Source organism: Symphalangus syndactylus, chromosome 5 (genome assembly GCF_028878055.3).
Source record: "Symphalangus syndactylus isolate Jambi chromosome 5, NHGRI_mSymSyn1-v2.1_pri, whole genome shotgun sequence".
NCBI lineage: Eukaryota > Metazoa > Chordata > Mammalia > Primates > Hylobatidae > Symphalangus > Symphalangus syndactylus.
In genome coordinates, this window is record NC_072427.2 from 66,400,641 (window position 1) to 66,414,991 (window position 14,351).

The following is a 14,351-nucleotide window of genomic DNA, read 5'->3' on the forward strand; positions in this document are numbered from 1 at the left end:
ACCACGGAGGCCAGAAGCAATGTGGGGGCTGGACGTGGTGGCTCACGCCTGTGGTCCCGGCACTCTGGGGGGCGAGGCGGGTTGATCACTTCGGGCTAGGAGTTCGAGACCAGTCTGGCCAACTTGGCAAAACATGAAGAATACAACAGACAAACCAACCAACCAACTCAGTGACAACAAAACAGGTCTACCCTGGAGTCATACTCTAATTTTTTCTATTTTCCTCCCTTTCTGATCCTTTATCCCACTTTCTTTTTCTTCCTCTTCCTTCTCCCTCTTCTTTGTCAAATAGAGGATTGAGTTATTATCACTGATCCATATAAAGTCCCTCTCTCATTTATTTTAACTCCCACCCCCCATTTCTATTCCCCAACTTCCCATGTGCAACCTTCCTAATATGTTTGATACGCATCTTTTTGTTTGTATGTATTTTTAGAAAATGTTTATTGTTTTTGTATGCAAAAAAAATTAATTAAAAAAAAAAAGAGAGCGAGACTCTGTCTTAATAAAAAATAAAAATAAATAAATAAAAGGAATTACAGGCGAAGTGTGGTGGCTAACACCTGTAATCCCTGCACTTTGGGAGGCCAAGGCGGGTGGATCACTTGAGGTCAGGAGTTCGAGACCAGCCTGGCCAACATGGTGAAACCCATCTCTACTAAAAATACAAAAAATTAGCCGAGCATGGTGGCACGTGTCTGTAATCCCAGCTATTTAGGATCCTGAGGCAGGAGAATGGCTTGAACCCAGGAGGCGGAGGTTGCAGCGAGCCAAGATTATGCCACTAGACTCCAGCCTGGGCGACAGAGGGAGATTCCATCTCAAAAAAAAAAATAAAGGGAATTACAGGCCTGGTGCGGTGGCTCACATCTGTAATCCCATCACTTTGGGAGGCCAAGGTGGGTGGATCAGTTGATTCCAGGAATTCAAGACCAGTCATGGCAACATGGCAAAACCCTGTCTCCTACAAAAAATAGTCAGGCATGGTGGCCCATGCCTGTAGTCCCAGGTACTTGGGAGGCTGAGTCAGCGGGAGTATCATTTGAGCCCGGAATGTGGAGTTTGCAATGAGCTGAGATTGCACCACTACACTCCAGCCTGGGTGGCAGCGTGAGACCCTGTGTCAAAAAAAAAAAAGGAGGGGAATTACAGAGATTGTTTTTGTCTTGATAAAGATCAGTACATGATTTGATTTCTACTGAGCAAAAAGTATTGAAGTAATCATAAGATTGTGTTGGTTTTAGAACATGAATACAGTAATGATTGAGAGTAATGTGGGAACACATCAAATGATATGTAAAAATTAAATGAGCCGGGCGCGGTGGCTCACGCTTGTAATCCCAGCACTTTGAGAGGCTGAGGCGGGCGGATCACGAGGTCAGGAGATCGAGACCACGGTGAAACCCCATCTCTACTAAAAAAAAATACAAAAAATTATCCGGGCGTGGTGGCGGGCGCCTGTAGTCCCAGCTACTCAGAGAGGCTGAGGCAGGAGAATGGCGTGAACCCGGGAGGCGGAGCTTGCAGTGAGCCGAGATTGCGCCACTGCACTCCAGCCTGGGCGACAGAGCGAGACTCTGTCTCAAAAAAAAAAAAAAAAAAAAAAAAAAAATTAAATGAACAAATGGTGTTTTAAAGCTGTATATTTTACAAATTGGCTTCAAATTGTTCACGCTCCTAGGTTGAAATAATTTTCCAAAATTCATATTTGGAGCCCTGTCTTCACAGGATTCAAGACTTGGAATTTCTCATTATGTACAAGTTAGGTATCTGACTATCCTCTAGCATGGTTTTTGTATTTTTTTTAAAAAGTCAAATGTTAAGTTGCTTTTTGATATTTAGAAGCTGCTTCAATGTTTTGAACTTTTGCCATATTTTAAATGGAAAAGTTTTAAATATGGCAGTAGTTCTTCCTTATCTCCTAACAGAATTTCAAGGTAAAAATAAACTTGGCTTTTGTCTTGGAAATAAAATAGCCCTCAGAACAAGGATCCTACCTATTTAATCTCATGAAAGGAAAATAGAAGCATTTTCATTGGCAGCACTTAGTTCCTTTTCATCTGGGAGTTTTGTTTGTCCCTTCTGGAGACCATATTAAGTATGCTGAGTTATCCTAGAGAAGAATGTTTGGCTTTCAGTCAGCAGCAAGCAATAGACATTTGAATTTTTTTTTTTTTTTTTTTTTTTTTGAGACAGACTTTTGCTCTTGTTGCCCAGGCTGGAGTGCAATGGCACGATCTCGGCTCACCGCAACCTCCACTTCCTGGGTTCAAGCGATTCTCCTGCCTCAGCCTCCCAAGTAGCTGGGATTACAGACACCCGCCATCACGCCCGGCTAATTTTTGTATTTTCAGTAGAGACAGGGTTTCACTATGTTGGCCAGGCTGGTCTCAAACTCCTGACCTCAGGTGATCCACCTGCCTCGGCCTCCCAAAGTGCTGGGATTACAGATGTGAGCCACCACGCTCGGCCTCAACATTTGTTTTGAGTGTGAATCGTTCCAAGTTTACCTATATTGGAACAAATAGGACTTAATAAACTGTGCTGGAGTTGCCAGACGGTTTAAAATTTGTCTATCTGAACTGTGGAAAGCATAGCAAGATATTGTCATGTAAGGCCAATAAATCCTATGACAAAATCACAAAGTAGCTCGAGGGTAATAGGTGGCTTTTCTCAAACTTAGTTTTATGTTTTTCACCTTATGTGAATGAGACAGTTAACTGATTCAGTGACTTCTTAAAAAAAAAATTTTTTTTTTTTATACAAGAGTCTAGCTTTGTCGTCCAGGCTGGAGTGCAGTGGTGTGAACTCGGCTCACTACAATTGCCACCTCCTGGATTCAAGCCAGCCTTCCACCTCAGCCTCCCAAATAGCTGGGACTACAGGCCGTAGGCTACCATGCCTGGCTAATATTTTTTTCTTTCTTTCTTTCTTTTTTTTTTTTTTTGAGATGGAGTCTCACTCTGTTGCCCAGGGTGGAATGCAGTGACACGATCTTGGCTCACTGCAACCTCCACTTCCCAGGTTCAGTGATTCTCCTGCCTCAGCCTCCTGTGTAGCTGGGATTACAGGCATGTGCCACTATGCCCAGCTAATGTTTTTTTGTTTGTTTGTTTGTTTTGAGATGGAGTTTTGCTCTCGTTGCCCAGGCTGGAGTGCAGTGGCACAATCTCGGCTCACTGCGACCTCCGCCTCCCGGGTTCAAGCAATTCTCCTGCCTCAGCCTCCCCTGCAGCTGGGATTACAGGCGCCCACCACCACGCCCAGCTAATTTTTTTATTTTTAGTAGAGATGGGGTTTCACCATGTTGGCCAGGCTGGTCTCCACCTCCTGACCTCAAGTGATCCACCCGCCTCGGCCTCCCAAAGTGCTGGGATTACAGGCATAAGCCACTGTGCCTGGCCAATTTTTGTATTTTAAGTAGAGACAGGGTTTCTCTATGTTGGCCAGGCTGGTTTCCAAGTCCTGACCTTAAATGATCCTCCCGCCTTGGCCTCCCAAAGTGTTGGGATTACAGGCGTGAGCCACCACACCTGGCCTGGCTAATTTTTCTTTTTCTTTTTCTTTTTCTTTTTTTTTTTTTTTTTTTTTTTGAGACAGAGTCTCGCTCTGTCCCCCAGGCTGGAGTGCAGTGGCACAACCTCAGCTGACTGCAAGCTCCGCCTCCTGGGTTCACGCCATTCTCCTGCGTCAGCCTCCCAAGTAGCTGGGTTTACAGGTGCCCGCCACCACGCCTGGCTAATTTTTTGTATTTTTAGTAGAGACGGGGTTTCACCATGTTAGCCAGGATGGTCTTGATCTCTTGACCTCGTGATCCGCCCGCCTTGGCCTCCCAAAGTGCTGGGATTACAGGTGTGAGCCACCGTGCCTGGCGGCCTGGCTAATTTTTCATATTGGCCAGGCTGGTCTGGAATTCCTGACCTCAGGTGATCCACCCACCCTGGCTTTCCAAAGTGCTGGGATTACAGGCGTGAGCCACCTCTCCTGGCCCTGTTTTTTTTTTTGTTGTTTTTTTTTTTAAGAGAGAGGGTTTGCCATGTTGCCCAGGCTGGTCTTGAACTCCTGGCCTCAAGCAATTTGTCCACCTTGGCTTCCCAAAATGCTGGGGTTACAAGTGTGAACCACCACCCCCAGCTTCAGTGACTTTTTTAGTGACTGTAAGAATGGTTTAGTGTGCCGATTATTGAGACAGAGGTTCAGAGCCATCATAGAAAATTGATATTTTTGTAGTTTGTTTAGCTTCAGGGCAGTGCAATATGGAAACTCTGGAATTTCCTGAATCTTTTTTACTTTAAAAGCTCTTTATATGGATCGCATTTAATCTTTGTAGTCTTTTTTATGTAAGAACCATTAGCATCCTGTTCTCTAGCCAGCAGCACCAGTAGTGAGATGTCATTTTCAGTTGTTAGATTATTCATGGGGGCAGGAAGCATAAAAGGTAGCCTGGTTGTAGAAAGGGCACTGACATTGCAGTCAGAAGGTCTAGGTTCAAGTCAGACTCGCTGGCAGGGTGATCAGAGTTAAATCACTTTCTCTTCCTGCCTCAGCTTCCTCCTCGGGGTTGTTGTAAACCTCAAGAGAGATGATACACATAAGAACATTATGTAAATGTAAACTGTCACTAACTCTAAAAAATAACTTTGTTTAAAATAACCCACTTAAAGTGTATAATTCAATGGTTTTTATATGTCCACAGAGTTGTGCAATCATCACCAAAATTAATTCTAGAGCATTTTATCACTCCTCTATTTCCCCATAAGCCTCTCAGCCCTAGGCAACCACTAATCTCCTTTATGTCTCTCTAGATTTGCCTGTTCTGGATATGTTTATTATTATTGTTGTTGTTATCAAGACAGGGTCTCGTTCTGTCGCCCAGGCTGGAGTGCTGTGGCATGATTATAGTTCACTGAAGCCTCGATCTCCTGTGTTCAAGCAATCCTCCCACCTCAACCTCCCAAGTAGCTGGGACTATAGGCGTGTGCCACCACCTGGCCAATCTTTTAAACTTTTATTAAAGACGAGGTCTCGCTATGTTGTCCAGGCTGGTCTTGAACTCCTAGCCTCAAGCAATCCTCCTGCCTTGACCTCCCAAAGTATTTAGATTACAGGCATGCCCGACCTGGATATTTTATATAAATGAAATCATAATATGTAGTCTTTTGTGACTGACTTCTTTCACTTAGTATGTTTTTGAAGTTTATCTATTTAGCATGCATTAGTACTTCACTCCTTTTTATGTCTGAGTAATATTCCATTTTATGTATATACCACATTTTTTGTTGATCTGTCCATCTGTTGATTAATATTTGTGGTGTTTCCTCCTTTTTGCTATTGTGACGTGCTCCTGTGAACATTTATATACAACAATTTGAGTACCTATTTTCAGTTCTTTTGAGTGTATACTGGAAAGTAGAATTGCTGGCTCATACGGTAACTCTTTCTAACTTTTTGAGAAACTGCAGCTGCATCATTTTAGATTTCCTATCAGCAATAAGTGTTCTAGTTTCTCCACATCTTCACTAACACTTTAACACTTGTCATTTCCTTTTCTTGTTGTTGTTGAGACAAGGTCTCGCTCTGTCGCCCAGGATAGCTAGAGTTTAGTGGTATGATCATGGCTCACTGCAGCCTCAATCTCCTGGGCTCAAGCAGTTCTCCCACCTCAGCCTGCCAAGTAGCCGGGACTACAAGCATGTACCACCACATCCAGCCAATTTTTTTTTTTTTTTTTTTTTTTTTTTTGAGACGGAGTCTCGCTCTGTCGCCCAGGCTGGAGTGCAGTGGCGCAATCTCGGCTCACTGCAAGCTCCGCCTCCCAGGTTCACGCCATTCTCCTGCCTCAGCCTCTCTGAGTAGCTGGGACTACAGGCGCCTGCCACCAGGCCCGGCTAATTTTTTTGTATTTTTTGTAGAGACAGGGTCTCACCATGTTGTCCAGGCTAGTCTCCAACTCCTGGACTCAAGGGATCCTCCTGCCTTGGCCTCCCAAAGTACTGGAATTACAGGTGTAAGCCACCGTTCCTGGCCTCCCTTTTTGTGATAATAGCTATCCTGGTGGGTGTGAAATGGTCTTTCATTGTGTGTTTTTTGTTGTTGTTTGTTTGTTGTTTGTTTTCGAGACAGAGTCTCACTCTGTCGCCAGGCTGGAGTGCAGTGGCGCAATCTTGGCTCACTGCAACCTCCGACTCCTGGGTTCAAGCGATTCTCCTGCCTCAGCCTCCCAAGTAGCTGGGATTACAGGCACGTGCCACCATGCCCAGCTAATTTTTGTATTTTTAGTAGAGACGGGGTTTCACCATGTTGGCCAGGATGGTCTCGATCTCTTGATCTCCTGATCCCCCCGCCTCGGCCTCCCAAAGTGCTGGGATTACAGGTGTGAGCCCCTGCGCCTGGCCCATATTCTCTCATTTTAAACATATTCCAACTTAATGCTATCAAATATTTTATATTTTGTTGTAATTAACATATTAAATATTTTTAATGTACTTAAAAAGGTACACCAGAGTTTCTTGCAGGAAAGCCAAAATATCTATTAGCTCCTTTCCCTTAGTTCCTTTCTCCTATCTAATAGAAATCAGTTTTTACATACATTTCATTGCTACTTAAAAACCAAACAAATATCTTTTAACCAGATTTGAAATCAAGAAAAAACTAAAAACAGCCAAAAAGAAAGAAAAGAAAGAAAAGAAGAAAAAGCAAGAAGAGGAGCAAGAAAAGAAAAAGCTGACACAGATTCAAGAATCTCAGGTAGGAGATTCAATGTTCCTCATTGTCCAAAGAATAAACCTCTGTTTTGAGAGAGAGAGAGAGAGTGTGTGTGTGTGTGTGTGTGTGTGTGTGTGTGTGTGTGTGTGTGTGTGTAAAAGGTAGGTTTATATTAATCAGCCTAAGTTTATTAGTACAAGACCTGTGACATGGTTTCATTAATCTCTGGACATATCACCATTAGCTGTGCTATTAACTCCTTAGCACTTTTTCCTTTGCTTTCCTTTTTCCTTTTCTTTTTTTCTTCTTTCTTTTTCCCTTTTCTTCCCCTCCCTTCCTCCTTCCCCCTTCCCTTCCTCCTTCCCTTCCTCTTTCCTTTCCCTGGTCTCACTATGTTGCCCAGGCTAGAATACAGTGGCTATTCACTGGCACACTCATAACACATTGTAGCCTCAAACTCCTAGTCTCAAGCAGTCCTCCTGAGTTGCTGAGACTACAGGCATATGCCACTGTGCCCGGCTTTCACTGAAGTCTGCATTTAAAAAGCAGCCCTCAGCTGCAGTGACTCACATGTGTAATCCCAGCACTTTGAGAGGCCAAGGCAGACAGGTCACTCAAGGCCAGGAGTTTGAGACCAGCCTGGCCAACATGGCGAAATCCCATCTCTACTAAAAATACAAAACTTAGCCTGGTGTGGTGGCTTATGCCTTTAATCCCAGCTACTCGGGGGGCTGAGGCACAAGAATTGCTTGAACCTCAGAGGCGGAGGTTGCAGTGAGCTGAGATCGTGCCATGGCCATCCAGCCTGGGCAGAAGAGCGAGGCTCTGTTTAAAAAAAAAAAGCAGCCCTCTAGTGAGTGAGCATCCCTTAAGGAAAAGTTGGTAAAAACCTGTCCTAGGTAGCCAGATGCTTATGATGTTTACTTAGATGTATGTCATCCTTTACTTGGTATAAATATAGCTGGGAAAGTAATCTCTGTATTTCTCATAAATGAGACTCCATCTCAGAAAAACAACAAAAAAAGATAATGTAGGGCTGAGTGTAGTGGCTCATGCCTGTAATCCCAACATTAGCTGGGTTGTAGTGTGTTCTTCCAGAAAGAGTTTCTTGAACTTGCTATTAGGCATTTTAGACATGGCTTACTTTACTGTGCTATCCTCTTTGTCCACAAGAGGATGCTCTCTCCCCTTACATAAAAGCTCTAAGTTTTTGCAACCCATGTAGATTCATGTTGGAGGACTAAATGCATTAAGTAGGTTTAGAGAATCTTATCAGCTGTTGGTAAAAAGGGCCATCCTATATATCCTTCCCTTCCTAGGTAACATCCCACAACAAGGAACGGCGTTCCAAGCGGGATGAGAAACTAGACAAGAAATCTCAAGCCATGGAGGAACTAAAAGCAGAGCGAGAAAAACGGAAGAACAGAACAGGTAAGCGAGGGAAATATAATGGCTACTTGTGTCTTTATATGATTTGACTTCCTGGTGTCCATTTTTATTTTGCCCTCTTGTTATGTCTTTCTCATATAAAATTCCAACACATACCGAGAATAGTATAAACATCCATGAAGCCATCATCCAACCACAGCAGTCAGCTCTTGGCCAGTCTTGTTAAATCTATAATCCTTTCATCAGATTATTTTAAAGCAAATACCAGCATTATTATATTTTAACCATAAATATTTCAATATGTTCCTCTGAAAGATAAGTACTTTTGTTTTAAACCTAACTATAATACCATTATTACACCTAGAAATAACAATGAACTCTTTATCAAATATCTAGTCAGTGTTCAAATTTTTTATTTGTTTTGTAATTTAAAAAACAAGATTTGGACCACTTGAATCAGGATCTTAAAGTCCATACATTGTGATCCGTTAATATGTCCCTTAAGGCATTTAATCTGTGTGTTTTCTTCCCCATCTCTTTGCCCTGCCTTGCAGCGTATTTGCTGAAGGAACTGGGTCATTTGTCTTCTTGTTTCTCGCGATGCTGACCGCATCTCACTTTTGTTGTTGAATGTGTTTCTGGTCCCTTGAGTTTCCTGTAAATGGTTAGTTAGAGCTACAGAATTGGTCAGATTTGGGTTTGTTCTGTTGTTGTCATTGTTGCTTGTTCTTGGGGAAGGTTGATTTTTAGGTAGTGGTATGTATTTCCATCAGGAGACACACGATATCTGATTGTCTCTCAGTTTGTGATGTTAACAATCCTATCAGTTAGCTCTTACCACAATAATGTGAAGTAACTAACCCCTGTTCCTGCTCATGCATCTGAAGTTCAACTGCAATTCACCTGCCTGATGGCATGAGTTCAGCTGGAATTATCTCCAAGCTACAGGTGATAGCCAGGTCTGTTCTACCTCTCTCTTCCTCCCTGGGCCAGTAAACCCCGAGCACTTTTATATGGTGATGACAGAAGTATAAAAGGGGTAAGGAAGACACACATGCCTCTTAGGGCCTAGACTTGGAATTGGCACAGTGTCACTATGGGGCCGGGAAGAATGACTAAGGCATATAGCAAACGACATGGGTATAGAGATGGGTGAAGAATTAGAAAGGATAATGTGGGGGCCGGGCGCGGTGGCTCACACTTGTAATCCTAGCACTTTGGGAGGCCAAGGCGGGCGGATCACCTGAGGTCAGGAGCTTGAGACCAGCCCGGCAAACATGGTGAAACCTCATCTCTACAAAAAATACAAAAATTAGCTGGCCGTGGTGGTGCATGCCTGTAATCCCAGCTCCTCAGGAGGCTGAGGTAGGAGAATCCCTTGAACCTGGGAGGCAGAGGTTGCAGTGAGCCGAGATTCTGCCACTGCACTCCAGCCTGGACAACAGAGTGAGACTCCATCTTAAAAAAAACAACAACAAAAGATAATGTGGGGCTGAGTGTAGTGGCTTATGCCTATAATCCCAACACTTCGGGAGGCTGAGGCATGAGGATTGCTTGAGGCCAGGAGTTCAAGACTGGCCTGACCAACGTGGTGTAACCCCGTCTCTACTAAAAATACAAAAATTAGCCACTTCAGGCACAGTGGCTCACACCTGTAATCCCAGCACTTTGTGAGGTCAGAGCAGGCAGATCACTTGATGCCAGGAGTTCGAGACCAGCCTGGCCAACATAGTGAAATCCCATCTCTACTACAAATACAAAAATTAGCCAGGCATGGTAGCACATGCCTGTAATCCCAGTTACTTGGGGGGCTGAGGCACCGAAAATCGCTTGAACCCGGGAGGTGGAGGTTGCAGTGAACCAAGATCCTACCATTGTACTCCAGCCTGGGCAACAAGAGTGAGACTCTGTCTCAAAAATAAAAAAAAAAAAAAGAAAAATAAATAAATAATAATAATAATGTGTTCTGTCCTAGTAGCCATTGCTGGTCATTACCTAGACAATTTAATTCATTAGGAGTTGCAAAATGGTGATATTTCGAATCTGTGATTCTTTCCTCATTCATTATCTAGACTGCTTCTATGAAGAGAAACTCCTTTTTTTTTTTTTTTTTTTTTTTTGAGACGGAGTCTTGCTCTGTCGCCCAGGCTGGAGTGCAGTGGCACAATCTCGGCTCACTGCAAGCTCCGCCTCCCAAGTTCACGCCATTCTTCTGCCTCAGCCTCCCAAGTAACTGGGACTACAGGCACCCGCCACCACGCCTGGCTAATTTTTTGTATTTTTAGTAGAGACGGGGTTTCACCATGTTAGCTAGGATGGTCTTGATCTCCTGACCTCGTGATCCACCTGCCTTGGCCTCCCAGAGTGCTGGGATTACAGGCAGAAGCCACCATGCCCGGCCTAAAGAGAAACTTCTAATTAGCTATTTAGTTACCCCCCAGGCACATTTTGAACAGGAAAGGCAAGATAAATGCTTGATTAATTTTCCTTTAGTTTACATAAAAGCTCTAAGTTTTTGCAACCCATGTAGATTCATGTTGGAGGACTAAATGCATTAAGTAGGTTTAGAGAATCTTATCAGCTGTTTTTGATCTTATCAGCAGTTTTTGAAGAATTTAAGTTTAGAGACTAAATGCATTAAGTAGGTTTAGAGAATCTTATCAGCTGTTTTTGATCTTACAGCAGTTTTTGACGAATTTAAGTTTAGAGAATCTTATCAGCAGTTTTTGAAAGAATGAGATAGTTCCTGGCAAGGTACAGTGGCTCACATGTGTAATTCAAGACCAGTCTGGGCAATATAGTGAGACCCTGTTTCTGCAATATTTTAAGGAGAGAAGGAGAGATAGTTTTTAGCAACTTCCAAAGGTGACCGATGAGTTTTATTTATTTTGAATATCCTTGTGAACTCATGATTTTTAACACGCTTTATGTGTTTTAATCCACTGCAGTTATTTTTCCTTCCTTCCTTCCGTCCATCCGTCCATCCATCTTTCTCTCTCTCTCTTTTTTGAGACAGGATCTCGCTCTCTTACTCAGTCTGGAGTGCAGTGGTGCGATCTCGGCTCACTGCAACCTTCACCTCCCAGGTTCAAGCGATTCTCCCACCTCAGCCTCTTGAATAGCTGAGACTACATGCGTGCACCACCACCTGGCTAATTTTTTTTGTATTTTTAGTAGAGATGGGTTTTAGCCATGTTGGCCAGGGTGGTCTTGAACTCCTGACCTTAAGTGATCCGCCTGCCTTGGCCTCCCAAAGTGCTGGGATTACAGGCATGAGCCAACACTCCCAGCCTAAAATTTTTTTATATTATTCTTTTTTCTTTTTAAATCATAAGTACACAGATTCACCTCCCATCTTAGATTAATGGTAGCATACTATATGCACTTTTCTCTCTCTCTTTTTTTTAGCCACCACTCCTGGCTAGTTTTTTGTATTTTTGGTAGAGATGCAGATTCACCATGTTGCCCAGGCTGGTCTCAAACCCCTGAGCTCAAGTGATCTACCCACCTCGACCTCCCAAAGTGCTAAGATTACAGGCATGAGCCACCATGCCTGGCCACGTTCCTTTTTTTTTTCTTTTTTTTTTTTTTTTTTCCAGACGGAGTCTTGCTCTGTTGCCCAGGCTGGAGTGCAGTGGTGTAATCTTGGCTCACTGCAACCTCTGCCTCCCGGGTTCAAGCGATTCTCCTGCCTCAGCCTCCCGAGTAGCTGGGATAACAGATGCCGGCCACCACGCCTGGCTAATTTTTGTATTTTAGTAGAGACAGAGTTTCACCATATTGACCAGGCTGGTCTCGAACTTCTGACCTCAAGTGATCCACCTGCCTCTGCCTCCCAAAGTGCTGAGATTACAGGCGTAAGCCACCGTACCCGTCCCCACATTCCTTTTTTATAGCTGCATAGTAGTTCATTGGTAGATGTACCAGTGGTGATTCAGCCACTCTCCTATTTTAAGTTTTCCTCAGAAGCTTCTGAATTCATCATGAGTCTTTCCCCCTCTTTCCTCCCCATAGTCAAGTGTCTTGAGTGCCATAAAAGAGAACTGTCAGTAGTGTTAGTGACCCTTTCTGCCCACTTGGTATCAATCTCCCAGCCCTTTTTTCATCTGTTGGGGCCTGATATTTGGCACCTGAATAATTTTAACTCTGTGTTTTAACTCATTTCTGTATATACCCCCAGTTAGCACAATCCAGTCTAGAGAGGACAGAGCTGTGTATTTGAGTCCTCTTCCATTTCAAGTTCTTTTTCAAGGATGAATTAATTTTCTTGTTGAGAAAACCTAGGTAAACATCTCTCCTTTCTTTCTAGCTGAGCTCCTTGCCAAAAAACAGCCATTAAAAACCAGTGAGGTCTACTCTGATGATGAAGAGGAGGAAGAGGATGACAAATCCAGTGAAAAGTCAGACCGCTCATCTCGAACATCGTCGTCTGATGAAGAAGAGGAGTAAGCTCTTGTACATTTTGGTCTAGTAGGCAGGATAGGTGGGTTTTTGAGGAAGAGCTTGGTGTCGTTTCCAAAATCTCCCTGGTTCAGCCACTAACTCTGACTTGGTTACCTTTGGTTTGCTGAACTGAGTTCCCCAGCACATCAGCCCATTCATTTGGCTGCTAGCCTGTATGCTTGGACATTTCACCTGGGCCGGGAAGATAGGAACTGACTTCGTGTCATTCTCAGGTTGGCCTGGAGCTTTCATTCATTTTCTTAACTCTGATGGGTTATCTAAGATGGCAGCCTCATTTGAAACAGCTCACGCTACTGGTCAGGAACAGGATCCTATTACAAGTCTTTGCTGGTGCTTCATTTACTTCTCCTCCTAGGCTAGTCACACGTACTTTGGTTAAGTTTTGAGGAGTTGATATTATTTCTCTGTCTTGTTCTGTTTTTATGATGAACATTTTTTCCAGTGCCCCTTTGTTCCTCTTAGGAAAGAAGAGATCCCTCCAAAATCCCAACCAGTTTCCTTACCTGAAGAATTGAATCGGGTTCGATTATCACGGCATAAGCTAGAACGCTGGTGTCACATGCCCTTCTTTGCTAAAACTGTCACAGGATGTTTTGTGCGGATTGGCATTGGAAACCACAACAGCAAACCAGTTTACCGGGTTGGTATTTCTTCCCTTGGACAATTGTTCATGGTTTCAGTGTAATTAGGCTCAACTGAGGGCAGGAGCTATTGAAAAAATCTGTCACTCTTCTGTCAGCATTTGATGGAAAGTAGACTCCAAGTGGGATCCCCATAGAGCAGTGAGGTGCCCAGGAATCCTTCATGACTTGTCGCCAAGAAGAGGACTTGGAGCCCAAGGGCCTGAAGATTTGGATGTAGAATAATTTTCTCTATTCCCCCTTCAGTATAAAAGGCAGAAGGGAGGCATCTATGAAGTGTTCATTAGGAATTACATAATCTAAGATTTATTCATTTGAAAAACCAATGAATGAAAAGTTTCATGTTGCATACCAAGTGACTTCTATGCCAGGGAATTGCATTGAGGTTAAAAAAAACCCTCCAAATTAATACAGGTTATTATGTAGGTTCCAGCACTGCTTCTGTGGTCTAGGTGGACTGGGCACAGTGGCTCACACCTGTAATCCCAACACTTTGGGATTTATTTATTTATTTATATTTTACCTTTTTTTTTTTTTTTTGAGATGGAGTCTCATTCTGTCACCCAGGCTGGAGTGCAATGGTGTGGTCTTAGCTCACTGCAACCTCCGCCTCCCGGGTTCAAGTGATTCTCCTGCCTCAGCCTCCCAAGTAGCTGGGACTACAGCCGCATGCCACCACACCTGGCTAATTTTTGTATTTTTAGTAGAGACGGGGTTTCATTGTGTTGGCGAGAATGGTCTTGAACTCTTGACCTTGTGATCCATCTGCCTCGGTCTCCCAAAGTGCTGGCGTGAGCCACCGCACCTGGCCTATTTTTATTTTTATTTATTTGTTATTTTTTTTCAGACAGAGTTTCGCTCTTGTCGCGCAGGCTGGAGTGCAATGGCACAATCTTGGCTCACTGCGACCTCCGCCTCTGGGGTTCAAGCAATTCCCCTGCTTCAGCCTCCCGAGTAGCTAGTGTTACAGGCGCCCTCCACCGTGCCTAGCTAATGTTTGTATTTTTAGTAGAGACGGGGTTTCACCATGTTGGCCAGGCTGGTCTTGAACTCCTGACCTCAGGTGATCCACCTGTCTCAGCCTCCCAAAGTGCTGGGATTATAGGCATGAGCCACTGAGCCCGGCCTTATTTTTAATTTTTTGTTTTTTAT

The 14,351-nt window shown here is 43.7% G+C and overlaps 1 protein-coding gene across 5 annotated transcripts in view; it reads left to right on the forward strand.

Moving 5' to 3' along the window:
* Positions 1-14,351, forward strand: part of RTF1 (RTF1 homolog, Paf1/RNA polymerase II complex component) — an 87,772-nt gene that overhangs the window by 63,019 nt on the left and 10,402 nt on the right. For all 5 annotated transcript variants that reach the window (XM_063639104.1, XM_063639106.1, XM_055278759.2 and 2 more), the window contains 4 exons: positions 6,633-6,747; positions 8,025-8,136; positions 12,404-12,539; positions 13,021-13,198. In XM_063639104.1, the coding sequence (XP_063495174.1) occupies positions 6,633-6,747; positions 8,025-8,136; positions 12,404-12,539; positions 13,021-13,198 (541 nt within the window). The remainder of the gene's footprint in view (positions 1-6,632; positions 6,748-8,024; positions 8,137-12,403; positions 12,540-13,020; positions 13,199-14,351) is intronic.